The sequence below is a fragment of the Frieseomelitta varia genome, unplaced genomic scaffold, assembly GCF_011392965.1.
Source record: "Frieseomelitta varia isolate USP_RPSP 00005682 unplaced genomic scaffold, Fvar_1.2 scaffold_342, whole genome shotgun sequence".
NCBI classification, from domain to species: domain Eukaryota; kingdom Metazoa; phylum Arthropoda; class Insecta; order Hymenoptera; family Apidae; genus Frieseomelitta; species Frieseomelitta varia.
The window spans coordinates 454,111-481,081 of NW_025110082.1; the positions used below are offsets into that span (position 1 = coordinate 454,111).

At 35.0% G+C, this 26,971-nt stretch overlaps 4 protein-coding genes and 1 long non-coding RNA gene across 10 annotated transcripts in view; 3 read left to right on the top strand and 2 right to left on the bottom strand.

Moving 5' to 3' along the window:
- Positions 1-1,714: 1,714 nt before the first annotated feature.
- Positions 1,715-3,621, bottom strand: LOC122530423. Its single transcript, XR_006306986.1, has 3 exons — positions 3,103-3,621; positions 2,930-3,021; positions 1,715-2,697 (listed from the first exon to the last, which is right to left on the bottom strand). It is a non-coding gene; the product is annotated as an uncharacterized LOC122530423 (long non-coding RNA).
- LOC122530421 lies at positions 3,451-6,838 on the top strand. 3 transcript variants are annotated; one of them, XM_043657347.1, is made up of 6 exons: positions 3,451-3,520; positions 3,615-3,721; positions 4,154-4,518; positions 4,619-4,890; positions 4,977-5,208; positions 5,285-6,838. In XM_043657347.1, the coding sequence occupies exons 1-6, from the start codon at positions 3,488-3,490 to the stop codon at positions 5,455-5,457; spliced, it is 1,182 nt and encodes a 393-aa protein (XP_043513282.1). In that variant the 5' UTR covers positions 3,451-3,487; the 3' UTR covers positions 5,458-6,838. The 3 variants fall into 3 exon arrangements, with proteins under 3 accessions (XP_043513282.1, XP_043513283.1, XP_043513285.1); XM_043657348.1 differs by having other exon boundaries at positions 4,154-4,500; XM_043657350.1 differs by lacking the exons at positions 3,451-3,520; positions 3,615-3,721 and adding an exon at positions 3,800-4,010.
- A 225-nt stretch (positions 6,839-7,063) lies between these two features.
- On the bottom strand, positions 7,064-9,593 carry LOC122530420 (FGGY carbohydrate kinase domain-containing protein). The gene is made up of 10 exons (XM_043657346.1): positions 9,384-9,593; positions 9,191-9,302; positions 8,887-9,124; positions 8,681-8,808; positions 8,312-8,494; positions 8,018-8,225; positions 7,801-7,951; positions 7,647-7,721; positions 7,289-7,566; positions 7,064-7,205 (listed from the first exon to the last, which is right to left on the bottom strand). Exons 1-10 carry the CDS (start codon positions 9,558-9,560, stop codon positions 7,118-7,120), a joined length of 1,638 nt encoding a protein of 545 aa, XP_043513281.1. The 5' UTR covers positions 9,561-9,593; the 3' UTR covers positions 7,064-7,117.
- On the top strand, positions 9,587-11,267 carry LOC122530422 (ribonuclease P/MRP protein subunit POP5). 3 transcript variants are annotated; one of them, XM_043657353.1, is made up of 5 exons: positions 9,587-9,659; positions 10,453-10,505; positions 10,598-10,743; positions 10,816-10,985; positions 11,057-11,267. In XM_043657353.1, the coding sequence occupies exons 2-5, from the start codon at positions 10,486-10,488 to the stop codon at positions 11,171-11,173; spliced, it is 453 nt and encodes a 150-aa protein (XP_043513288.1). In that variant the 5' UTR covers positions 9,587-9,659; positions 10,453-10,485; the 3' UTR covers positions 11,174-11,267. The 3 variants fall into 3 exon arrangements, with proteins under 3 accessions (XP_043513288.1, XP_043513287.1, XP_043513286.1); XM_043657352.1 differs by lacking the exon at positions 9,587-9,659 and adding an exon at positions 10,254-10,345; XM_043657351.1 differs by lacking the exon at positions 9,587-9,659 and having other exon boundaries at positions 10,280-10,505.
- Positions 11,268-11,718: 451 nt separating this feature from the next.
- LOC122530416 overlaps positions 11,719-26,971 on the top strand; it is a 43,248-nt gene continuing 27,995 nt past the window's right edge. The window contains exons 1-2 of one of the 2 annotated variants that reach the window (XM_043657336.1): positions 11,719-11,983; positions 12,050-12,248. Coding sequence is in view for 1 of the 2 variants with exons in the window: in XM_043657334.1 (XP_043513269.1) it covers positions 25,614-25,628 (15 nt within the window). In the remaining variant the exon portion in view is untranslated. Of the gene's footprint in view, positions 11,984-12,049; positions 12,249-25,601; positions 25,629-26,971 lie in introns of those variants that run through there. The other variant, XM_043657334.1, reaches the window with a different exon arrangement.

The window sequence follows — 26,971 nt, forward strand, 5'->3', positions numbered from 1 at the left end:
GGGAAAAAAAAAAAAAAAAAAAAAAACAAATATCGTACTCTGACATGTTCACGTTTTCTTCGGCTCTGTAAGGTGTGGTATGACTGAGTCTTTTTTGTTGCGAATAAAAAGAAAAACCATCAGACTGCGCCTTCTTATGCACGCACTATACGTGAGATGTGTATAAATATTAAAGATAGAGAAACGTAAAAAAGAATTTGAAAAATCGGAACAAATTGATTGCTCATTAATTTTAATATCGATCTCATTTGTAAATATTAAATAGAATTCTCAATAACGTCCGTGGATCATTATTCTATACATCGGAAGTTCGGAATCTCTCTTTCTCTCTCTCTCTCTCTATCTCTCTCTCGGAATCCAAATGTGCGATTGATTTCCATCGGTCATTAAATGAAAAAAAAAAAAAAAAAATTTTACCATGTGATATATATACTGATTTGTCATTTTTCACGCTAAACCGATAACGGTATTTTAATATAATTTGTTTTTTAGCTTTTTTTTTTGGGTAGGGTATCGTATCTTTGAGACTGCTTGTGTAAATGAAACGATGTAAACTAATTTTTAGGCGGCTTTTGATGTTACCTTCGTTTACTCTTGTAAATTTTAAAACGAGCGAAGTCGACGAAATTCGTTTCAAGCAATGGAAGTTAATTTTCTGAACATTTCTGAAACATCGATAGTGAGATTTCAAACAGTGAGGGGGGGAAAAGTATTCGTCATTTTTTTTCTTCTTTTTTTTTTCTTTCTTGGCGTTCTATGTTAAAACGAGGGTAGCAGAGATGTGAGCAGGCGTGAGAAATGTTTAATTCCTATTTTATTATAACGAAATGCATATATCGAGCAAAAGTATAATTGTGACCTAAGTGTACAAATAAACAGATTGGTCGGTTCTCGTTGCGCTAGACTCTACGGGGGAAGAAAAAGAGTGCAAACTGAGTAATGGATATAAAAAAGAAAAAAGAAAAAAAAAAAAAGAAACTTGGTGGAGTAATTACTAGAATATTTAAGGAGAATACGAATCATATGCGTTCGTTGTTTTAAATGCATATGAAAGTGCAGTGTACTTGTGTGTATTTAGGAAACATGATGGATGAATGTGCCGGCCTAATTCCTCATGCTGTCTCTTGAAGAGTACTTTTTATATTACTGTGCCGATGTCCCTTTACCCGCACTCACTTTTCCAATGGTCTTGTTAAATTGTCCCCACCAGACACCGATTCCGTAGTTTCCAAGCCTCCACCACCACCACCACCATCCACCATCCACCCTTACACAATTTTGCTTTGTAAAACATGTTCATAATAAAAAAAGAAATACAAGGTATTTAATCGAAATCGACTTACTTTATTTCATATGTGATATTTTTAATTGTGTTAATAAACGAAACTTCGATGGAACATGTTTTTGTATTAATTCTTGTATATTCATGATACAGTAGTTTGGCTTTGAGGCGTAAAAGACTTAAAGTTTATCTTTAAACTTTTACAAAATTTTGTACCATTTATGATTTTCTCGCTCTTATTCGCACTGTAAGTGCGAGCCTGTAAGATCAATTTCTTAAACGCAAGATGTTAAGTTTTATTTTCAAAAAAATATATCTTCCAACTTTCTAAGGATTAAAAAAATATAATACTTTATTATTCGAAAATATAATACTTTATTATTTTTTATTATTATAATACTTTATTATTATTTTATTAATCTTTATGCATAATTTAGTTTACAAATATAAATCTTGTACTATATGTTAATTCATTTTGCAATAAAAGTTTACAAACAATATGTTTGATTCAAGCAATCTCACGATTACTTTGGTTTTCATTATGAATGATAATGATTGTAATATAATAATAGTTCTAAAATGAAGTTATAATAGTTCTATCAAAAAAGTTATACATTGGATATAATTTGCAGAAATGTAATGACATCTTTTAACTAAACTCTTAAACTAAATGTAAATATTATTGAATAGAATTTGCAATCGTTTATATGGGTTGACTGAAACATAAGAGAAAAGGCTTTGGGTCTGAAACGTGGAGCAGCAAATTACAAATTACAGAAGTTCACAAATCAATCGTTTTAATTAATTTTTTTGCAAATGGAAATTTGCTCGATTAAATTTGTACTGAATTACTTCGCCGCCTAGCGACGAAACACTGGAACTAACCATTATTTATATCCTTGTCGTTCTTTTGTACGAAGGTGCTGCCATCTATACGAGTTTTGATCGGGTAGTTTTTGAAAACGTGACTAGAATATGCTATGTGCTGCCATCTGTCGAAAGTGATTTAAACAGAAAATTTTGTCAGGACCCGATAGATGGCACCTAACCTGTTTTTTTATGTTTGAAATTTATCGACGCTGTTTGATTAAACATAGATGGCAGCATCGTCGTAGAAAAAGGAACGACAGCGACTAGTTCCACAGATTTGTCGCTACGTGGCGCTAGTATCTCAGTGCCCATAAATCGGGCAATTTTCATTTGCAAAAATAACTAATAAATAAATAAATTTACTAGCCTTTGTAACTGCATCGTCCAAATTAGATCCTGAACTTTTCTTCTTTACATTATTTCACTTATTGCTCACGGGAAATAATTATTTACAAATACCATTAAATAGATCCAATTACAGACAAGGTTTACGATTTATCGTCCATCGATCGAAACATTCACTCGAGTGATGTTTAATTTTTCGCCTAAAACATTTGAAATTTGGCTGGAAATTAGTATTAAATTATTGCTACTATAAAAATTACTATTAAATAATTAGAGGTGAGTATATTTGATTAATTATTATTGCACATCTCGTTGTTACATACAGAATTGGCGTAATGCACTTACATGTAATTTATATTATAGCGAATTAATTTATACGAATTTTTGTTGAATATTAAAGAGAATATTAAAATTTATTACAAACATACTTACTATTCGTAATTATGTGAGTTCTTTGAGCCCCGAGTGATCTACGACTATGCGAGTAATCCGAGTCCCGATTGAACAATTGCAATTACGGGAGACTATAAATATCCAAAATACTATTGTATAACAAATAAAAAGTACTTTACAAAATAATAATACTACCATACTGACTAACGTACTAAAAAATCTATTGCGTATATGTTAAACAGAGATAAGCCATAATCTGTCGTTGCTAGTATCTCTCACAGTTAACATTCTTTTTTCTCTCAAAGTTCAATCACTGACTTTATCAGATGAACGACGACTTTTGCATTGCAGAAGGTTCTAGTATAACTACATGTATATTACTTTTTTCTTGTTTAAAAACTATATTTTATTTCGAGTCTAACGTGCCTCTAATTCTTGTGAAAGTACTGTGACCTTACTGCCACATCAAATCAACCGAGATCGAAAATGACGCGGCAAGAATATCCTCTAGCGCGTCAAGTCACGACACGCAAAAAACGCATAAGGTGGCAGGTCTGTTTCACACTACGTCTATGGTGCACGCCTTAGATCAGACGCATGGCTCCTCCGCGATGGATGTACAACACTGAGGTTGCCCCCGTGGTCGTTTGTGGTTTTCCCCCTCCCCCTCCGTTAATTCCTTTATTTTTTCGTTTGCTCTTTTTTTCTTTTCTTTATTTTTTAGTTGATTTCAAGATGTTATAAGTTTCTGTTCGTTTGTTCGAACTGGCGGAAGATCAGCAAAGGGGTGACTTTTGCACTGAAAATGAAGAACGCAAAAGTCAAAGGGAGGTAATTGATGCTCCGTGCTCGATGGACTTGGGGGGGCTAATTAGAATACTTGTTGCTTCTGCTTGCTCGAAACTGTTTCCATTTTTATCTTTCCTTGCTTGCGCTATGATTGTTGCTGATCGAAGAGATTCGTCCATCGATCGGGAGATTAAAATATTCCATTAATGTTATATTTTATAATCTCGAAAGTAACACGCTTATATTTAACCTAGAAGGTTATTGATTTTCCTTCTCCTCCAACTCTGTACAGTAGATGCCTTTAATATGTTCCATTCACATGGTGTCAAATGTACATTTCTTTTTCTTTCATGATGTTATGCAGCTCTAATTCTTTAAAATTGTTGAGCATACTAAAAATTCAATGATCATTGAGAAATTTAATTTCTTTATCATCATCATCATCATCATTGGAATATTTATATTTACTTTCAGACAATGTTTGGAACAGTTTAATGATCAAGGGGGATATTTTGACGTTGTTGTGAGACCAATGCTGCAACAAGGACATGAAGGGGAATTATGCGGATGGTTAAAAGAAATGAGTTTAATCAGGACTGTCTCTAGTTGTCCACATCCAGATTGCAAAGGCAGAAGTCTAGCTTGGAATCAGGCAAGAATTGTAGACAAATACAGTTGGTCGTGCCCCAATTGTACAAGGAAACAGTCCATCAGAGAGAACTCGTTTTTCGTTGGAGTCAAATGTGACCTGAAAATGTGCCTTCAATTGATATTAGGATGGTGTCAAATGATACCCAGCGAGCTTACTGCCAATTATCTAGGCATGTCTTACTGTGAAAGTCGAGTATTGTAACTTTGAAACACTATAAAAGCTTACATTGTAACTTTGAAACATTGTGCAGAGCAAGAAATTTTATACATGTGATTTGTATTTTGCAGAAATAAAGAAACACGTAGTTAAGAAAGTATATGAGAGATGCGATGAAGTTTCGGAAAATTATGTGACCAGTCATCCAGAGGATTGGGTTCTAGGAGGCCAAAGTGCAATATTAATTGTGGACGAATTTCCTAATGGCTATATGACTGAGAATCCATCTGATATAACTAGTGCTAAGAAACGCAACAACAACTCTCACACAATACTTTGCATAGCGGAAGCGAATACAATACCAACTAGAATGTGGCTTCACATGATTGAAGCATTCCCAGAGGTACAGCTTTTGATTTTACAGAAATTTGGATTTCATATAAAATTAACATTGTTTTTCTTTTTCTTTCATATCGTGATTTATTGTAGCCAGTGAAGATAGATAAATCACAAGGTGATGCTGATAAATGCAAAATGGTCAAAGAGGCATTAAAAGAGATTGCAAAGCATAGTGCTCCTGGTAGTTACATAGTGGCAAACAGTCGAGCTCGTTGTTGTAGTTTTGAATCATTGCAAGAATTGAAACAGTATAAGGTAATTAGCGTGGAGCAGCTCCAGAAGTTTGACCCACCAGGGAAAAACAAACTTCTTAATAATTTAGGTATGTATGTTGCTTGTTGCTTGTTTGTATTATTGCGTGTTCCAATTTATTTATTTATATTGAATTGAATATTAAGAAACGATTTGGCAAACTGGCGTCGAGATTTGTGAAGAAATTCAAGAAACTACGCACACTCTAGGACAGCGTATAATATCGAAACATTTGTGGAGACAAAGATTTGGTACGTCTCCTTCTACCGCATTTCAATACATGCTTAATCATATCGCAGAATATTATCGTTTTATTTAAACTAACTCGTTACAGTATTCTCGCTAATTTTAGCATATTTTTATACCATGAAAAGCAATATCGAATGCTAGTGAGTAATTTCTTTTTAAACGGTATGATTTCGTTAAAGTAACACTCTAAATCGAATTAGGACATCGTGACTTGGAATATTAATTACCAATTCAGTTGACTCCTTGTATATTCTCTGAAACGCGCAAATTGCACAAACGGCCTTGTTAGATTTAAAAAGTAATGTATATATATAGATATATATTGTAAAAAATATTTTCGTATAAATAAGGATATCACGAATTAATGTTTCATTGAAACACGCACTTTGTGTCTTCCAAATATCAAAAATATTCATAATTTTTTATCATGAATGTATATGATAATTGTTGATAAGTTAGAGTTAGGACATTATGAGAGATAATTTGTTAATGCACACACGAAATATATTTTTCACTTTATATTATCAAGTTTTTAATGAATCTAAATCAGCGGACTAGTTGTTGAAAGACTGATGGTGATATTGATACGATATCGGACTATTAATAAATCATAATAAACTAAAAATTACGAAATGATTTCAAATACTCAAGAAGGTATCGCTAAAACATCAATTTATGATTGAAATTTTGAAAATGTTTCATTCAATCGCCTTCTGGAAAATTCAATTAATTTAAAATATATAATACCATATTTAAATTAGAAATAAATATACAAGTCTGCAAGCAACAAATTAATTTGTATTCTGCTATTAACAACACTTATTGAAATGCTTATTGAAAAAGTAGAATTTTATCCAAAGTTTTACACCAGTATTATTCTGAATAATCACCTTTATAATATAAGTTAAGAGCACGTTGATATTTTGTTCTAATTTTAGTCGGTTTTCCTAACTTTAATTGACATCATAGACTCAGTGGCATACTCTAGCAATTATATGTCAGTTTGTGAAAAAACCGACTTTGTGATATGGAATTGTTAGTTTTCTTCAATTCACAAATTATATCAGTAAAAAAGGAATAAAGTATCAAGGTTGTCAAATTTTTGAGAAGTTTTTCGCGAATAATGTGATAATGACGTTACTTCGTGTGGGAGATAATATATTGCAAGTTGAGAAGATAAGAAAATTATTTTATAAGTTGATATAGAATTTAATGCACTATATACTGTGGTTAAGATTTTTATTCCTATATAATTTATAGTGTATCGTTTTATAATCAAACTCGTCGATATTAGAAAACGAAACTTCTGCATTGAAAAGCTGAAAAAATATTCAATATTTTTATAATATTCATCATCTAGCAATATTGTTATAATTGTAAGGTGTTTTGTACCAAATTATAACACATTCGAAGCCACATTTAAATACCAAATAAAACAATATTATTTCATATATCACGTTTATTCTATGTTTGGAATAAGAAAATTCTATAAATGTTTTTATGTATATTTTTATTTACAACAAATAAAGATAAAGAGTAAAATAGATAACAAAAATATGTTTCATTAATTGTGTACATAAAATATATTTAATTAGTGAAAAAATTATGTAAGAAGTAGCGCATTGCTTTTCTTTATTCATTTGTGAGATTCTGTATAATTTTCCAATATTTTTTGTTTCATTCACGTCCATTAATATAGCGTTAATAATCATAGACGCTTGTAATGGCAGTTATAAAAATTCTTCGCTCATAATGTCTCTGTAATCTTTCTGATCTTGTACCATTCTTCGAAATACTCGATATTTCTGAAGATGATATCTTGAAGAAAAAAAAAAAAGAAAAAGAAAATGTGTATTATAACTTTCAAATATTTCAACAATCTCTTAATCTGATTTGCTTACTTGTAGCATTCGTTCTTCGGTTTGATAACATTTGCAGATCCTCCCATTGTTTGTATGGCGTCGTATATTGTATTAAATTTCCCAGCTGCGTAAGACCCGAGAATCGCAGCGCCTATTAGCACTGATTCCTTTTCGACGGGGCATAATACGGGTAAACCTAACACATCTGCTTGTATTTGAATAAATAATGGATTCTGACTCAAACCGCCGCAAATTAACAAAGTGTCTATTCTATGACCGGCAGCTTCCAACGTTTCCAAAATATATCTTGTACCATACTGTTAAAGAAACATTGAGTTTAATTTTTTGTATAAAAAAGAAAAAGTACAGGAAAGTGATTGATATGATATATTCGTACCGTTAAGGCTTGTACAGTTGCCAAGTATAATAGTGCCAAGTTTTCTTGATCGACGGACAGAGAGAGTCCTGAAATCTGTGTAATGATATTCAATTGAAATACCTGTTACAAAAATTATACAGTTCTTAGATTAATAATGAAATTACGTTATTACCATGCCTTTGAGAGTCGGATCAGCTAAAGGGGATCGATTTCCGTGAAAATCAGGCCATACATGAATATCTTTCGTTAAGTACGAGACGTCTTTCAAAGCCTTCTGATCAGTCATCGTTTGCAACAATTCGGACAAATATTGCTGTATATGTCTAAAAGATTTACGTAACAAATAAAAACAAAGTTTAAACAGACGCACCCAAGTCATTTTAACCTACTTATTGCCGCTTAAGCTTTTCAAAATCCCTGGTGTTGCGGGATGAGTGTCGATTATGTGATCGAGCAATTTTCCAGTTGCACTTTGTCCTCCTTCGCTCAACCACAATCCTGGAACCATGGCACTGAAATATGGTCCCCAGACGCCGCTGACGAAAAGTTTCTTCTCATTAACTATCATGTGGCAAGTCGAAGTGCCACAAATTAGTGCTGTAAATCAAATTAATTAATTAAAAAGATTGGAATGTACAAGCAGCGGAAAAAATGTAATATGTAATAGGAAAATTCACGTATACCTAATCTGCTTTGTAAATTAGGAAATATCCCAGGTATAGAACAACCTATCATACCAAGCCCTCCAGCATGTGCATCAATCAGGGATGTTCCCACAGCTGTTCCTTTTTGGAGTCCTAACTCAGATGCAGCTTTTGCCGACAATCCTTGGTCGACAGGATCGCCCGGAGTCCTCACATCATTACCTTCGTATTAATATTTCTCTTTGTTAAAATAAAGTAATAGTTTCATATTATCTGTCTAAACACAAAAGAGATTTGTTAACGTGTTTACTCAAAAGCTACACGATTCAAACGAAATAACTTTCATTCAATATAATCAATTTATGTTTAGCTAATAAACTGAACATTATATAGAATTATTAATAATACCTATTTTCCTCCAGTTATCCTTCTTAAGATCTCTCAACTGAATTTGATCAAAGAATTCCTCGTTCCATTTATTGTTACCATCGGGGTCAGCGCTGTAATTCCACTTGCACACTAAAGAGCATAGAGATCTGAAATTAGATTGGAAAGTTGTAGCAGAGTATAAAATAATGCATAACAATTAGTATAAAATAATGTAACAATGTTACCTTGATTCAGAATCTGTAGCCTTCCATGTCAAAAAATCGGGTAGATCAAATAGCAGTGCTGCACGATTCCAAGATGAGGGTAGATTTTTTTTAAGCCACAACATTTTAGGTGTTTGCATTTCTAATGACACTTTTCCGCCTACATATTGAAGCATTTCGTGACCTTGTGCATTTATGAAATCTGCTTCTTCCTGTGCTCTGTGATCCATCCATAATATAACATTCTGTTTATCCTCACCTAAGGAATGAAAATTCATTTGATAAACAAAGTTTTCACTTAATTAACTACAACTTGTAAATATACCTGTTGGACTAACTGTGACTGGTGATCCTGTTTTATCAATTGCTACTAATGAACAAGTAGCATCAAAGCCAATGCCCTTTACATTATCTGCAGAGATATCGGCCACAACAGTCTATGAATAAGAATAAATAAATTATGTGTGTGCAAATATTTCAGTTTATCATCAAGGAATACAGGCTGATTCATTTTCTACCTTCACTACATGGCAGACTGCACTCCAAATGTTATCAGATGACTGCTCATAAAAATTAGGGGCAGGGTGAAAAATTTCAAGTGGGCACGTTGTCATTTTCACTATCTTTCCCTTGGAAGATACTAAAGCAGCTCGGACACTTCCTGTTCCTACATCAACACCCACAAAGTAATCCATGTTTATATTGCTTGGACGTATTCCTTAAGTTTTCGCTAAGAGAATTCAACTGAATGTTTTGCGTCAACTAAAATCATTGTGAGCTGCAAATAAGAGTATGTAAGTATTATCATAAAGCTTAACTGTAATCAGAGACTTATTTTTTAATCTCACATGACCCTGAGATAACTTCTGCCGCAATAAGAAACAGTGAAGTAATGGCAATACAATAACTTATTGCTGTATGTTTCTTCAACTCTATTTCACGCATAAAACGAAAGAACGATTAATCAATTAAATTACTTTCCATGAAATAAATTGCTTGAGATTAGGTCTAAAGAATTTAAATGATAGAACATATGCTGCATTAAAACATATAGCCCCGAAAAAGTAACGTTACAAACGAAATGCTTAATTACGTAAGTATGCGCGATGAGTAGTACGTAGTACACGTAAACTCGCATATGTAAACACGTGTACATGAAAAATTCTAGGTGCGTTATCTCGTTTAATCATTATATGTACTACCTCGCAACGTGGTCTTTGGTTTCTTCGAATGTTCTACATAAGGTTCCATTAGATTTTTCGATAATTAATTAAAAAATAAAGATGCTAATCGCTAGGAAGAATCCAAAATGAGAAATAAAAGATTATATTGCTGGAAAACAGCATCGAAAATATGGTATACATTGCACGTACGCACGTGTACAACTGCGTTTGACAGCGCAGCGACCTAGTATTACCTTGCCTATCGAACAAGATTAAAGCACGTGGTAACATTTGGAATGCTACAAATTTGTTAAAACGTACAGTTTATCAATTGTTAAATCAACGTACATCTACTAATGATGTATATGTGTGTTATTAATACACATGTTGCGTGTGATTAATATTTTCTTGTCGTTTTTTATAGGAAATCATATTTTGATACATATAACCTACAAATATGGTTCGATTTAAAAACAGGTAGGTTCAGTAATAGATAAATCATCATTGTTATACTATTTATTCATTTACTTTATTACATATTTTATTATTGTTTCTATGTATATTTGTAGATATATAGCATTTGAAATAACCTTTGGTGATAAATCTAAGAAGCCTGTGCAATTAAAAGCTACAACTTTGCACAATGCTATTCAGCAGAAAGTGCAACGATTGTACGGCGATTTTGGAGTTGCAGCGACAAAAGCTGGATTCAGTGGTAATATAAAATTTCAGTTTTATGTAGCAAAAAAATTAAAACCGAAGTAAACATATATAATTCGTTTTTCAGCAAAATATTGCAATATACATACAAAAATTGCAATAGTAAAATGTAGACATGGTCCCCACAAATTTTTATTAAATGCCATTCCAGTTATTAACGACATTGCAGGGCGCTTGGTATCTGTGAAAATACTTTACGTGGGTGCGACAATGAAACATTGTTTTCTTTTTATCAAAGTAAGTAAGCAAGTCAAATTATACAAGCACATCCGCATTACAAGATGTGACATTAAATGTACATTTTTCAGAAATTCCAACAACAAAAGCTTGAACAAGTATGGAACACTCTTAAGACTGAAACTGAACGAAAAAATATGAAGGATGCTTTAATGACTCTAACGCCAGCTATGAAAGATTGTACATAAAATGTTTGTACTTTTGCAAAGTATATTTTAATCTAATATAAATAGAGGTTATATCATAAATTTGGTAAATGAATTTTTGGAATTCCTTTTATTCCAAATATGTACGTAATAATGTAATTTTAATTAATCTTAATTTTACAGCAAATTGTATTTTATCTGTTCTTAAAGTACAGAAATTATGTAAATTTTACAAGTAAATTTTTGGAATACATTTCATTCCAAATATTGTGTACATAATAATATGATTAAATAATATGACATCAATCCTTTGTAGCAGATTGTATTTTCACCTGTTCCAAAATTATATAAATTTAACAAATGAATTTCTTGAATACATGTACCATGTACATAATATCAAATATAATACGATCAAATATAATTTCATATGATCCATTTGCAGCGGATTGTGTTTCCACCTATTCCGCCGTTCCGCCATTCGCGTGGAAAAGCGCGCGAAAATTTCAAATTTTCAACCACCAATTCGTCGCGCGTTCCACTATTCCAACGTGTTTTGACTGCAAGGTTACCAGTCGATGAAGGGTGCGCGCAGGGGTCGTTGCTGGCCGTCGCCAGTTGTCGCTGGTTGTTGCTGGAGTGTCGGTCGCTCTCCTGTTCCACGGCACAAAGTGACGGTGGCTCGAACGAACATAACTGGGCAGTCAATCGGCGAAGGTGCTCTAACCAAAGTGGTGCGGTGGTTGTGTTAGAAGCCAGTTACGAACCAACAGCAGAAGTTGTAAATTGCTTCGTCTAGTTACCTCGCGGAATCGCGCATAATAATCTCCCGCGAACGAAGTAAACGAAAGATACGTACGTACGCCGCACGCTGTCTTATTTATTACGATTGTCTATCAAACGATCGCTCCGTTTGTTCAGAGGAGTCGAATGTTTCGCGAAACGACGACGAGTCAAATCGAAACCGGCACGCCTCGGCACTAACCGGTGCCTGTAAATAAATCGTAACTCGTAAATAAATGTGCCACGCATCGAAATCAACGAGGAAGCATCAACAAGAAGGACAATAGCAGCGTCTTCTCGCGTTTCTGAACGAGGATCAAGTGCTTGCGTGCTCGAGGTAAGGAAAGAGGCAGTGGCCCTTCTTCTCGTTATAGGTTATCGATTTCGTTTCGTTTCCGTGCCGTTCAAAGGGGATGCACGTTGGGAATCACGTTATAATTATATACGATACAGAATCCATCCGGTTCTTGTTCGCTTTCCTTTTGTTTGCATTTTAACTGGCTATCGGATCTTCTCGGAGGAGAGTATGCTTTTCCGTTTGGTTAAATGGAATCGATCGATTCGCGAAGTTAGTGGTGTCGCACCCTTTGGTCGAACAGATGTTATCCTCTACGCGACTAAGTCATCGCGTATCAAAATATCGGAAATTATTTAAACACCAGAGCCTGGCGTGTCGTGTGTAATTGTAAACAGGATTAAACGACATTCGTGGCAGCGACCTAAACACGTACGAGCCTGCTTCTTAAAACGGATGAATAAATATATACGCTTGGAGATACGTACGTACGAGATCTCGCGAATAATAGATCTTTGGAATTTTAAAGAACTAATTACCTTCGATCTTAACGCGACAAGTTTTTGACTAGTGCTTGGGCCAAAGAGAGATATCTCGAAACGAAGTTTCTTTTAGAGAGAATTCGTGAAAATGTTGTAAATTCGTTTCTGAGAAAGTTGCAGGAGAAAAATACATATTAAGGAAGTAGAGATCAGAAACAGAGCGTAGTGGCCTCTGTTGTTTTTCCCCCTGAGTATTTTATTTGGAAATCTCGTTTGGAAGTTGCGCACACCTCTCTCCGGAAGCTGTCTAAGCAGATATCATTCCCGCTCTCAAGTATCGTCGCTCGAGATCGAGACTTCTTTTCTTTTTTTTTTTCGTTTCGCGTGTGCTCCATACAATACTATGCTCCGTCAAAAATAATATCGCGGTCACGCTGTCGGCCGGGAATCGCCAATGAAATAACCGAAGGAATCTACCCCTCATCAGAACCGTGAATTTTCACTCACTCGGTGGAAAAATATGTTGAACGTCCTCCTCTCCTTTCTTAAATAATATATTGATAATTACACTCTGACAATAATTATAATTAAAAATATATTAAATGTCCTCCTTTTTATTTTTGAACAACACGTCGGAAATATAATATAACAATTGACAATTAATATAATTAAAAGCCATCCGATTATCCAATTCTGATATTCGATCGATTCGTTGTCAATTAACCCGTGTCCTTTCACGTAGCTGCAGTAAACGCTTTTCGTCTTCTCGAATTTATCCGCTTTTAAGCCGTTTGCGCTTATTCAGCAACGAACGAGAGAGACAGGCTCATCTAGGCCGATATCGACAGCTCGATTGGCTACAATCGTTGACGAAAAATCTTTAGCGCAATTCGTTCGAAATCACGAATCGATGCAGATCGCATCGTTTTTTTTTAGGTTAGGTTACGAGTTATCAGTTCGTTTCAAATATACACGGGTTCCAATAACTTTGTCGTTTTCCTCACGTTTCTTCGTCTCTTCGTTGTATGCCTGTATTTTTATAGCTGCGAATGTGGAACGATCTATAAATATATTTTGAAGAGATAATCGTTACCGACTACAAACTAGTCACCGGCGTGAAATTGTAACACGCGTGTCCACGGATAATTCCGTGATCTTCGGGTGGAGGTTATTCATTAAGCCAAGTTTACACAGTGGGACGCATTGCTCTGCGGAAAGGGTAGATAAGCTGGTGTAATCGTCGACGATAGCATCTTCTGGAATGGCTCAATATAACTGGCGTCGACGAACACGAAAACGGAACGTTAAAAGCGATTAATATAATAAGTACAGATATATTTTTTCGTGTTTTTCGATATTTGCCTGTTAGGTAAATTAAAAAAATATATGTGTGACAAGATATAGAGAAGAGCAATGTATGTAAAATGTATAAAGCACAGAGGAAAGCAATACTTTACGGTTCATTAAATTAAACTCTTTCAAGTTAAAGTTTAAATTTTAACTAATTTAAATTTAAGTTAAACTTTTAAATTTCCATTAGAGGTAAATGAAAACCGTTGCAGCAGAATCAGGTACACAAATTTTCATTTATACACTTTACGAAAAATCATTTATCGAATTTGCTTTTTATTAAATCGTTAATTATTTATTTTTTATTAAAATACACTGTAAATGATTTTTCGTAAAATGTAATAAATAAAAGTTTATTCCTCACTGTATTGCGTATAAAGGTTTTTATTTACTTCTGATAGGAGTTTAATTACAAAACAGAAATCATAAATTGCTCATTTTTATAATTGGTGGTTCCGGTGTTTAACGCGCTCGATGTTTTTTTCGCCGCTTATTATATAAACTGCAGGGTTGCCTGTCGCAACTGTATTGTAAGTAGGGCATAAGGATGACCATTGCGTAATTCTCATGAAAGCGAAGTTATTTGCAGATTGTATCGTTTATTTCGACGGGCGATTTGAGGCCGTCGTAAATCTAACGAAACGCAAATACCTTGGCTCCGGTAACTTTTTAATTAGTCTTTTTTAAAAGTAGCTGTTTAAGCGAGCGACGAAAACAACGCGAGACAAGCTCGGAAAATTGTTAGCAAATGCCTACATCTATTTTCTTCCTTCTCGAAAACTTACTTTCTTATTTTTGTATGTATAGAGGGTGTCTCAATTATTTTGTCAATGATCATTTTTATTACATGACAACCACGTTTGTTTCTTCGTATTTTTTTTTTTTTTTTTTTTTTTTTTCATAAATTGATGCACATCTGTTTGGCGCGCGCCAAAGAGTGAGTCTCACGATAATTCCAATTCGAGGAGCGCATTCACAGTGGTGAGCAAGTGGAACGAAAATAAAACGAAATGGTAAAACGTACGTAAGGTGGATGTCGAAATTACTTTCCACTTTTAACGATGCGAGGCTCCATTGCTTTCTGGTGGTGGGCTAATGCTGTTATTACATGCCTCGCATAGTTCATGGTCTTTCTTTTGTCTCTCTTCTTTTTTTTTATTATTTCACTGGTTTCATAAGAAAACACGACACGCTTTTTATCATTAACCTTATAAAAATATTCTTCTGTTTAAATGTTAACCCTTTGAACTCGTACGTACATACGTCACGCTGGTAATTTGTAAACCTGCAGATTTATACTCTTAATGAATGAAAAAGTCATTACATTACATTAATTGTAAGAAATAAATTGTATTACAATTTATTTCTTACAAATGATGAATGAACTGTGTTGCAATTGCCAGAAATAAATAAATGAATGAAAAAAAACATCAATTCGCCCTTCTGAAATAAATACAAGTGGACAACAATATTGGAAACAAATCGAGTTCAAAGGGTCGAAAGCATCAGCTACTATTTCAGACGTCTCGTTCCCAATACGTCATGATCGAGAAAAGAGCGAGAGTATCGCGATTTATATCTGAAAACGACTCTGAAAGAAAAGAAAAACTGTGGAACTTTCTTTCTTTCTTTCTTTCTTTCTTTCTTTCTTTCTTTCTTTTCGACTTCTTTTCTTTCTCTCAACTGGCCACGCTGACTATAAACGATACTTGTTCAATGTTTACGCCAGACGGGAATAATTCACTTCGTCTGCCAAGAAAAACGGCCCTTTCCCCCTCTTTAAGCCACTGTGGGAGCATTTCTTCAATGAACAGACAAACCTTTTCTACTCACAATGAGTCTTTTCTCTCCGCAGCGTCACGTCTCGACGCTAATTGCTGATTTCTCATATGTGATTTGATTTAACGTCATACCTAAACAATGAATTTCGCTTTCGCGAGCATTCGTCTCGCCATTTCTTTCAATTTTACGATTTGGCCTGTCGTGGTTTGTTCTTTCATCGTGCGAAATTTACTTTTGAGGTTGACTTAACTTTAAGCTCGCTTTTAGGTTAGGTTAGGTTTTAGATTTAAATTTCTCAATAGGAATCGACGAGCTTTCTTTTAATTAAAGATTAAAGTATTTAGTATTTTATTTAGCAGTATAGTTTATTTTAGTATTTTATTTTGTTGAGATATTTTCAGTCGATTAATTATCATTTAGAGCAGCGGTTCCCAATTTCTTTTCTCTCCATTGATCAGTCTTTTTTACCCTAACCTCATAAATTTTCAGATAAGTCTCTCTTTGTAAATCAAAACTCTGCAACTTTGTTTTCCATTTTAACTCCTTTTTTTTTTGGCGTTTTCTGCCACTATCAATATTATTTTCGCGCACCCCTAGAGGTACGTGTATCACAGGTTTGGGAACCACTGATCTAGGGAGAAAGAGAAACAGACAAATATTCACCAGACACTTGCGCGAAAAGAAATTTTTAATTTAAATAATTTCCCACATTTCTGTATGCCGGAGGAATGATAAAATTTCAATTCGTCCAGAATGAATTACGATCAGCGAGTTTGGCAAACAGCGTGCAGTATGAGGAATCGCGATACACGGTGAAACTCTTCTTGCCAGATTGAACGTGCCAACCATTGTAAATCATCGTCTCGAGCATCGTTCTCCCTTGCAGAAGAACAACAAATTTAAACGGAGCGAATGGCGTTGGTGAGAAGCGTGTAAAAGAAAAAAGGATACTCAGTCTTATCAGAAAAAAAAAAGAAAAGAAAAATACGAAGCACTCGTTTACATTAACTAAACGTAACAAGTAACAGATATAGTGAAGGAAACGACGATACGCAGTTCGTTCAAGCGAAGTATGTAAATGTTTAGACTGATTGTGAGTTTCATTTCTATCGGAGTGCTTGCTCCAAGTGACAGCGATCGTGTCAATTCGATTTATATATTAGGCATTTAGGTACAAGTATAAAATACATATTAGGTATTTGATAGTGAAGATCAAGTGCAGAGACACTGAAACACTTTTCGTTGAAGATTGTTTGAGAGACACGACGTTTGAAAGTAAGCTCGATCGGGGGTCATCGTGTTGTGCACGTGTGCGCGCCACGAGAACACGGCCCACGCGTGGCAATTTACCACGACGCGACGCTCTTTCCGTCCCACGTTTCTTCCTCATCTCTCCCACAATGACCGTACTTTCCATAAATTAATTATTTTCACAGACGGCAGCTGAATCCTTTCGTATGTAATAATATTACACAGAGCATTGCGATCTCTGCAATATCGTTAACGTAGCGCTTCATTCGTAATTTTTCGTTTTTCCAAATAAATTTATGTGTACTGCTGCACTGTATAAGGTAGTCGTGGTTGCTTACGCGTATGATGGACTTTCTTTGGTTTCGAAGCGTGTGTATTCGAGAAAAGAAACCAATCATACATATTCATCTTTAGATTCTATCCGTTCGAAGACTTGTTGCATTGTTCTCAGAACAATCGCGAATGGTTTCAGTAGATCTCATTGGCTTTCGATTTTAATATGGTGTATTACAAATCCGACGAATTATCCAAGACTATGCTTCGAACCAAGAAACTTTCCACCGTTGGAATGCCGTCGTAGGAATTCTTCCAAACAAAATTAATTTCCCCGTGTTCTTCACTCTCTGTTCTTTGGGCCCCCTGTTTCAAAGAAGAGAAGACCTAACCTGTAAAATCATATCATTTCTCTGTACTTTGAGCCTTCTGAGTCAAAGAAGAGAAGACCTAACCTATAAAATCACATCATTTCTCTGTTCTTTTGGGCCTTCTGAGTCAAAGAAGAGAAAACCTAACTTGTAAAACTATGTTTATCATTCTTTGTTCTTTGGTTCTCCTCATTCAAAGAACAAAAGACCTAACCTATAAAATCACGTCATTTCTCTGTTCTTTTGGGCCTTCTGAATCAAAGAAGAGAAGATCTAACTTGTAAAACTATGTTTATCATTCTTTGTTCTTTGATCCTCCTCATTCAAAGAACAAAAGACCTAACCTATAAAATCACGTCATTTCTCTGTTCCTTTGGGCCTTCTGAATCAAAGAAGAGAAGATCTAACTTGTAAAACTATGTTTATCATTCTTTGTTCTTTGGTCCTCCTCATTCAAAGAACAAAAGACCTAACCTATAAAATTACATCATTTCTCTGTTCTTTTGGGCCTTCTGAATCAAAGAAGAGAAGATCTAACTTGTAAAACTATGTTTATCATTCTTTGTTCTTTGATCCTCCTCATTCAAAGAACAAAAGATCTAACCTATAAAATCACATCATTTCTTTTGGGCCTTCTAAGTCAAAGTAGAGAAGACCTAACTTGTAAAACTATGTTTATCATTCTTTGTTCTTTGATCCTCCTCATTCAAAGAACAAAAGACCTAACCTATAAAATTACATCATTTCTCTGTTCTTTTGGGCCTTCTGAGTCAAAGAAGAGAAGACCTAATTTGTAAAACTATGTTTATCATTCTTTGTTCTTTGATCGTCCTCATTCAAAGAACAAAAGACCTAACCTATAAAATCACGTCATTTCTCTGTTCTTTTGGGCCTTCTGAGTCAAAGAAGAGAAGACCTAACTTGTAAAACTATGTTTATCATTCTTTGTTCTTTGGTTCTTCTCATTCAAAGAAGAGAAGACCTAACCTGTAAAACCATGTTTATCATTCTTTATTCTTTGGTCCTCCTCATTCAAAGAAGAGAAGACCTAACCTGTAAAACCATGTTTATCATTCTTTGTTCTTTGGTTCTTCTCATTCAAAGAAGAGGAGACCTAACCCATAATAAAATACGAACAAAACGATCCTACAGGTATATCCATTGACGATCCAACGTCGACCATAATCTTCGTTTAAAAAGAACCGTAGGATCCGTTCTGTCTAAATCAACGAGGCATATTCAAATGCATCTCGTTTAGCGGTAAAAAGAACTGATCGTGAGCTAACGACGCTTGCGCGCAAGAATCACGCGTTTAAATAGTGTATCGGCGTTTGTCTCTCAATTAATTCGAATAACACCGGGGAACAGAAAAAGAAAAAAATTTTTTTTTCACGTTACCAAAGTTTTAAGATCAGTTTATGTAATATTCGAGAGTTCTGATTTCGTGTTATACAGACGACATAAATTATGTCTGATATCTAAAATAATCAAAATCGGTTTTAAATTCATATTTGACCTAGTTTTAAATTGCAATTACCTGCCGAATGATTCAAATCTGCTTTACTTGACAAAACTGAACGTTTAATTCATTCATCAACCGTCTTACTCTAAAAAAAAAAAAAAATAACAAGAACTTATCATTATTATATTTATGATATATAAGCTATATATACTAAATAATAATTTTATATGTTAATTATATATTAATATATAAAATTGTTATTTAGGTTTATATTATTATTTTATTATATATTATAGTTTTTTATTATATTATATTTTATTGTTATAGTTATATATTATAGTTTTATTATTACATAATTACATATTAATATATATAATTATTATTTAGTTTTAAATTGCAATTACCTAGTGTTTAAATTGCAGTTAATTAGTGTTAGTTTATTTGGTGTTAAATTGCAAATAATTAGTGTTAGTTTGATCGATGGCCTCATTTGAGTAAATATTGTTCTGAAGACTTAGAGTCAATCTAGAAAAATTGTGCAACGTGTAGGAGCATAACCCTAATTATTCAAAAGCGCCAAAAAGCTCATAAATCATTTTTGGCGACAGATCGACTGTTCCATCGGTGTAATTCGATGTTCCGCCATATATACATATATACTTACATACACTTGTGTCGTTCCACGTTGTTTTGCCAACTTTAACGCAATTTCGTACGCTTTCTCCGACCAGCGATGGGAACAAGCTGTGGATAATGCCAACTAAAGGTACATACTTTGCATAACGCGTGAATAAAGTTGGAAAGGGGGCGGGGGGAAAAGGATAGAGGATCACCGTATCTGACAATCAGGATCACTTGCGGGCCTCCTTCTAATAACTATTTCCATCGCGAGATCTACAGACCCATTGTCCACCGTGCAAGCGTTTCACCGCCATTGTTCGAGCCACGTGGTTTTTTAGACGCTTCTTTTTTCGCGACTTTCCTTCATTTCTCGCCCGTCGCGAGAGAACGTTTAGTCTTGAAACTTTGATCTTGAACAGATTTCGTATCCGTACGAATTTGCATTTGTTTTTGACCTCTTTACTGAGGAAGAAGTGAAGAAGTATTTTACGAACGAAAATTACTCACTTTTTTTTTTTTTTTTGTAAGTTTGGAGGCATTTCAATGATTTTAGACTTTTCTTTTTTGACAGAATGATATGTCTTTTCGTTCATTAATCGATGCAGCTTTTTATCATTTATAAAAAAAAAGAAAGTACAAAGAGTCATTTACGTGAGAAAATTATTCGTTTGGGAGATATTTTAACCTTAATTTTGATAAATCGCCTGTGCATGCGAAAGACAAGGATGAATAATTTTTCGACACCTTTTTATAGAGAATGATATCGATTAATTGATAAAAATGCGTATCGTTCGATTTAAAAAAAAGATGAAAGCGATCTTGAAATCTTCGAAATCCCTATTTACCTATGGAAAAATCATTGCAAAAAAAAAAAAAGCAACGGAGACATTTGTGGTGATAAACTCAGCTGCTGGCACAGCCATTCTGTGTTGCAATGTTATTAAAAATCGTCAGAGTCCGTAATATTTCACAAAATATCGAAACGCCTCTCCTTCGTGAATGCTTTCTAAAATTTCTACGAATCTCCTTAATCTCCCGTGAGATGCTCGAGATACAAATGTATCGAAGAAACGATCTTCAGCACATTTCACCAACAATGCTCGCTGCTGAGCAAGGATTTCACTGCTCTTTGTAATTCCTCTTATCCGATGGTACACCATTCAATTACCGGTTCAGGTACCTACAAACGTACCATGTGTCAGCCATGGCAAAAGCTTGTCAACTCCTGGTGTAAGTCATTTATCATCATTAGCCACATGAACGACAAATAATCGGAAGATGTTGACTTCTCTAGATTAGTCATCTTTTTGTCCATTTTTTTCTATTTTTTTGTGATTAATAATAAACAGTAATATTGGAGTTAGAAGGCTGAAAAGAGCAAGGTTTCATGAAAAATCTAGGAGTCGATGGCATATAGTGGCCTTAACTTTGCAGGCTAACAAGGAGAGGTCACAGCTGTTCGTCGATTTTAATGAAATTTGGTCTGTAGAAAGCAAGTGTAATTTGACTATGTCCAAGCATTTCCGTCAATACTCATTATTTACAGAGATATTTAATATTTTAATCTTCTACAGATATACTCCAAAGATATACTTCTTTTCTTAACAACTCTTCTTAATAACTCTTTCTTAATAACTCTTCTTTGCAAGCAGTAATGCAGTAGCGAAGCTGATAGTATAGTGAATTCATATCCGGAGGTTTCAAATCCTCCCAGGGAAAAGAATATTTTTGTATTATCTCTACTTTTGTTTTCTTTTTTTTTTTTCTTTTAAGTTTTCTTGTTTTTTTTTATGTAGGATACTGTATTTTACATTTTTATAGTGACCCTGATTATTAATTTAAAATATCACAGAAAATTTCAGTATAAAATATAACGTCGAACATTACAATTTTTAATAACTAATATTTTACAAGAGAACATTACAATGATAAGCGTCATAAAAGCGTGAAAAGCATAAGTATATCTGGCAGTATGAACATTTTATAACTGCCATATTATTACACGAACACTTTGCGTTTCTTACATCGTCTGGAAAGCACACTTGGTTTACATTGAAAAAGATGTTAATTTTATTGCGTACAAGAAATATTTAACCATTGCATTGAAAACTGGTGCAGATAATTGATTATGAATCAATGAATGAATTTTGATAGCGTCTTCCCTCCGTTTATGATTATTTTGTAAAATTTCTATAGCATTCTATAATAGGGACATTATAAAATTGTAATAATGGCGATATAACTAGGGACGTTATAAAAATATAAAACACAGTATTCTACATAAAAAAAAAACAAAGAAAAGAAAGAAAACAAAAATAGAGATAATACAAAAAAAAAAAGTTCTTCCGTGGGAGGGATTCAGAACCCTAAAACCTCCGGGTATGAATAAATTTCACTATAGCTTCTTCGCTACTACATCGCTACCTCCAACTTTAAGAAAAGAAGTATGTGTAGCTGTGATAGAAGATTAAAACATTAAATATCTGTGTAAATAATGATTATTGACGGAAATGCTTGGACATTAGTCGAATTATTTTTACTTTAGAATCGACACACCAAATTTCATTAAAATCGACGACCCAACAGCTGTGGCCTCTCCTTGTAAGCCTCTAAAGCTCGAGGCCGAAAAGCTGCTGCCGGTAAACGGCCTCTGCAGAATGCGCACAGTCGCGCGTTTCTTCGTTTGACATGGCGGCCAGAAGGCACTCCCTTCCGAGAGCACGACTTAGATTAGGCATCCGCTCGTCCGGCTCGCGGATATATTTACCGCCCGGTTCAAATCATTCTACGCGGGCTGGCCTGGCCGCGCGACATCCCACGGAAAATTATTATCCACCAACCGACCGCTGTTATCGTATCTTCTGTAATTATTTTCTCTAGATACTATGATCTCCCTTTCCCTCAGTTGTCTCAACTGTCGTGCGTGTTATTGTCTTAACACCTACGTTGCGCGTGGGAATTTATAATTCGAAAGAAATCTCGCACGACGAATATGCCATTATTTGACGCAGAGGCCAGTACGAGCTACTCATTCAGTCTGCCGGTTCCCCAACCATGGAAATTCGTTTCCCACACTGTGCATTCTTCCCTGGCCGCAGCGAACAACGTTTCCGATCTTTCTTTAACTTGCTGGCTAATCGCGAGCCGAAGCTAAAGCGGGGAGATCGACGCAGTGGAGGGGATAGCGCCCTACCGACTGAAAAAGTGGGGGGGGAGGGGGGCACGCCCCGCCAGTTCGCCACCTCTGGCTTTGATGATTAATTTTCCCAACGTGTAGAATTTTATCAAATCTTAAAGATAGGATATAGAGACTTTGGAAAGCAAATGGATCGTTATGTGATCTTTTTTTTACCAAATTTCTATCACTTGAAATTGTCGACAATTTTTCATTACAGTATTAGTAGTAGGTTTCATTACAGTATTAGGTATACAGTTATTGCTCTGCATGTTCGACATTGTTGTTAACCGTTCACCGTGAATCTTTATTTAAGAAACGTCTGTTTATCGTTTTATATTTAGCTATTAATATTGCTCAGCCCAATTAGAGTGTCTCCTTTCTTAAAGGCACGAGTGTTTTATGGTTGCCGAGGAGCAGGTTTATGTTAACCGTAGTCTTCGATATTACGGTTAATTAAACAACAGTTTCTAGTCCAAAGATTGCGAGATAAAAAAAAAGAGGCACGCTGGTATTCTAAAAAAAAAAAATTAAAAGATTGTACAATCTGACTCCAAATTTCGATTTTTATTCGAATAAGAAAATAAAATGTTCTTCGAAGGAGCAGGTTAAGTAGGTAAACAAATACACTCGCGTAAAAATATGCTCGAGTCGGGCTCGCGCATCCTCGTCCGCCATCTACCGACTGCCTGCAATCGTTTTGCTTTTAACGCTTCCAGATTTACGCATCGTCCACCGCGTAAATCAGTCGGGAACGAATTCCTCCCTGAATCGTCGAGACAAGACGATCTTTCTTTCCCGTCGATTTCGCGAATTTCTCCTTTCCTCATTTATCATTTAGCCCTCGACAAATAGGATGGGCCAAAAATCACGGCCAACTGAAATTAATTCCGTGATTTTTTAATTATTTTTTTATTGATTTGCGAACGCTCTGGCAGTTAGCTTTCAAACATAATGAAAAATTAATAAAACTAGTTTTTTCCCTACATTTTGATATTTTGTTTAAAAAAAAAAAAGAGATGGGAAAAAACTTTTAGTCTACCCTATAGAAGGCACATGAATCTAACGTGAAAACTGACAAGTAAATCTCTGGTGAATTTTCTGTTAATTAAGTCTAGATATCTTCGAATATATTTACATGTTTTTCGATGCCAGGAAATATAAGAAAAATTTGATACCATGAAAGTGAATTTAATAAAAAGAGAGGCGCCTTTTTAACAGAACTATCAAAGTAATCAAAATGACCAATTTTAATTTTCATTGAAGTTTTACGTACTTATAATTTGTCGTATTTTTAGAAAATTTTTAATAAAAATAGAAGTCTGTCGTGTTCTTTGCCACACTGTCAATTTTCTCTCCTTTGTACCTTACTTTCTCTGCTAGAAATTTTACTTCTGGAGAAACAAAGATACCTTTTTCTATCTTCCGCCGTGTGGCCACAGCTGTTTAAAGATTTATATTATTTCGTTGCGTCGTTGGCAATGTTGCATTACACTGTAGCAAATGTGTAGCAGACGGGAAGGTTGTTGTATTGACCCATAGCGTACATGGTGTGTAAATACAATGAAAACGGGCAGGGTTAACGCGAGTAGATTTATCTGGTTCGCACACGTGGCCCTCGAAACGCTCGCCATCTGCAAACCCCACAAAGATCGTTCGAACGAGGGGGGATCACCCCACCATGTGACCGTCATTGAGTCATCGAACGCATGGAACAGAAATATGTATTAATGCGGGTCTGTGGCCGTGTTTCATTCGCGCGATCTGCATCAACTGCCAAACTACGCCGAGCACAGTATAGCCGTATAATGCACGTGTGCGATATGCGTAAACAAAAGATACGTTGATAGAAATTGGCCGACGGACCACACGGTCTCTGTTCCCCCTCCTAACGAGTCATCCCCACCACAATCACTCGAGTCTACGTACAGTGGAGAGCGCGTAGAGCGACAAAAAATTCTCCCTATAGTTCGAGCTGTTATAACTTCGCAAAAGAAAGTCGTACGACAATCTACACGATCTCATTTTGAAGCACGAAGCTTCTGCCACGACTAAATTTGTTTCTTTTAAGTTCTGTTTCCGTTTTGTTCTCGTGAATCGATTCTTTTTTCTTTTCCCATTTAATGCAAAACTTTGAGAAGAAATTGTACGGCAAGTTTTAAAGAGTGGTTGCGGAGGAGAAACTACTGTTCTGGGACAGAATATGCTATTCGGACAGGTAAACGACAGTTACGACAGCCATAACTCATCTGGCAAGGGATTTTATGAACGGTCAAGGTAATAAACATGCCGACTTTCCCAATTTCCCTGTCGTCCCTTCTAATTGCATTTTCTCCTGCATTGAAGAAGGGACTGGGCATGAGCAAAACAAAGGAAAGAGCCTCTGAGAGACACCTTTGTCCGAGGTGGTACTACCGCCTATATAAACATAGGCACGATATTAGCTCGTCTTATACAGCAATCGTACACAGCATCAGTCACACATCATTCAACCTTGTATATAGTTGTTAAATATGAGTGGTTAACCTTTATTTGAAACTTCTGTCCGACGGAAGTGAAAAACCGAGAGAACTATCGGCACTTCACGGACAACGTACACACCGTACACACCGTGCCAGTACAACTTCGATTTTCAAGGTCATGATGGATTTGGTCGTAAGTAAAATTTTTCAGTATTTTTATGTACGCAAATTAAAAAAAAAAAAAAAAAGAAGGAGGAACACTTTCCCATCTGCTGCATTAAGTTTGGAAAAAAGATGATTTCAGGATAGTGAAAATAGTAGATTGCTATGTAATTTTCTTTTTTTACAACATTACAGTTTAGAGTATCGATAGTTTTTCATTTAAATTAATTGACGCACAAATTAATTGACTCCACGAAAATACTTTGTATCTTTTACAAGGGCAACGCAGTGATGAAATATTTTTGGGAAAGCTAAAACATTTTACAAAACACTACATATTCTGCTCTTTCTTTTTCTTGTATTCAACACGTAAATATTCGATAAAATATTACCTACGTTAGAATTTCGCGTGTGTGTTCAATTTTGCTCGTATACTGTATACGGATTAATCCTCGCATAACGGTGGCTGAGTCTGTGGTGACCCGTTTGAAGTCCTACTTTGTGTGTGAGTCATACAAAAAAGTTAGCCTGTATGGCTACGATTTGGCGATAAAAAATGGGATCACATTACATTTCCAATAAGTTAAATTGGTGACGAACGCACGTACGAATCAGTTCTGAAGAAGCAGTCATAGCGAGTGGTCGGGAGTGTATTTCAGTCCATTATTTTCAGTATTTTTCATTAGTAGTATTCTTTAGTTTTGTAATATTTTTCATTTTTTGTATTCTTTAGTTTTTCTACCATTTTTCATTTTTTTGTATTTTTTAGTCTTTCAGTGTTTTCCATTTTTTAAAACTTAAAACTTCCAAACTCAAATACACGATCGAGATGTTTTATTTGTATAGGCAATCAACAACAAATATAGCGCTAAATGTAGCAATTGTCACAATTTTGTTTGTAGCAAACATAAATGCAATCTAACGTATTAGATACAACGAGAATAAATAATATTATTTATAGGTAATAAAAGTAGCAAAAGGTGTTTCTATTTCCTACTGTCTTATTGTTATAACAATCATAATAAAAATACAAAAAGGAAATAAAATTGAACCAGCCACTAACGACTACATATAGGCGTACATCGTTCCACTGGAACTTGTGTGTATATATGTAATCAGTAGCTTGGGTCTTGCGAGACTCGGCCACCGGCCAGTACGGCTCGTCATGCGAGGGTTAAGTCCCAATGTAGCCCTAGTCATCTGCACTAACGCCTCACACACACTCTCGTGAGGGGGCTGACAGATTAGTGGTAGGGGTCGTGAAGCAACGACGGGGAAAAAGTTGCCGAGGCATGGGGGTACGTGACAGCAATTTAACTTGTATAAGTTACTGTACGACAGAGACACGGATAATGTGTGTACGTGCACAGATTT

Bases quoted from the DNA above. Each gene is read 5' to 3' on its own strand.
- LOC122530422 (XM_043657353.1), top strand. From the start codon at position 10,486: ATGGTTCGATTTAAAAACAG. The intron at 10,506-10,597 runs GTAGGTTCAGTA...GTATATTTGTAG, and splicing joins ATGGTTCGATTTAAAAACAG to ATATATAGCATTTGAAATAA. The intron at 10,744-10,815 runs GTAATATAAAAT...TTCGTTTTTCAG, and splicing joins GACAAAAGCTGGATTCAGTG to CAAAATATTGCAATATACAT.
- LOC122530420 (XM_043657346.1), bottom strand. From the start codon at position 9,560: ATGGATTACTTTGTGGGTGTTGATGTAGGAACAGGAAGTGTCCGAGCT. The intron at 7,952-8,017 runs GTAGGTTAAAAT...TAAATCTTTTAG, and splicing joins AAAAGCTTAAGCGGCAATAA to ACATATACAGCAATATTTGT. The intron at 7,567-7,646 runs GTACGAATATAT...TTTCTTTAACAG, and splicing joins CAACTGTACAAGCCTTAACG to TATGGTACAAGATATATTTT.
- LOC122530421 (XM_043657347.1), top strand. From the start codon at position 3,488: ATGGCTCCTCCGCGATGGATGTACAACACTGAG. The intron at 4,891-4,976 runs GTACAGCTTTTG...GATTTATTGTAG, and splicing joins TGATTGAAGCATTCCCAGAG to CCAGTGAAGATAGATAAATC. The intron at 5,209-5,284 runs GTATGTATGTTG...TTGAATATTAAG, and splicing joins CAAACTTCTTAATAATTTAG to AAACGATTTGGCAAACTGGC.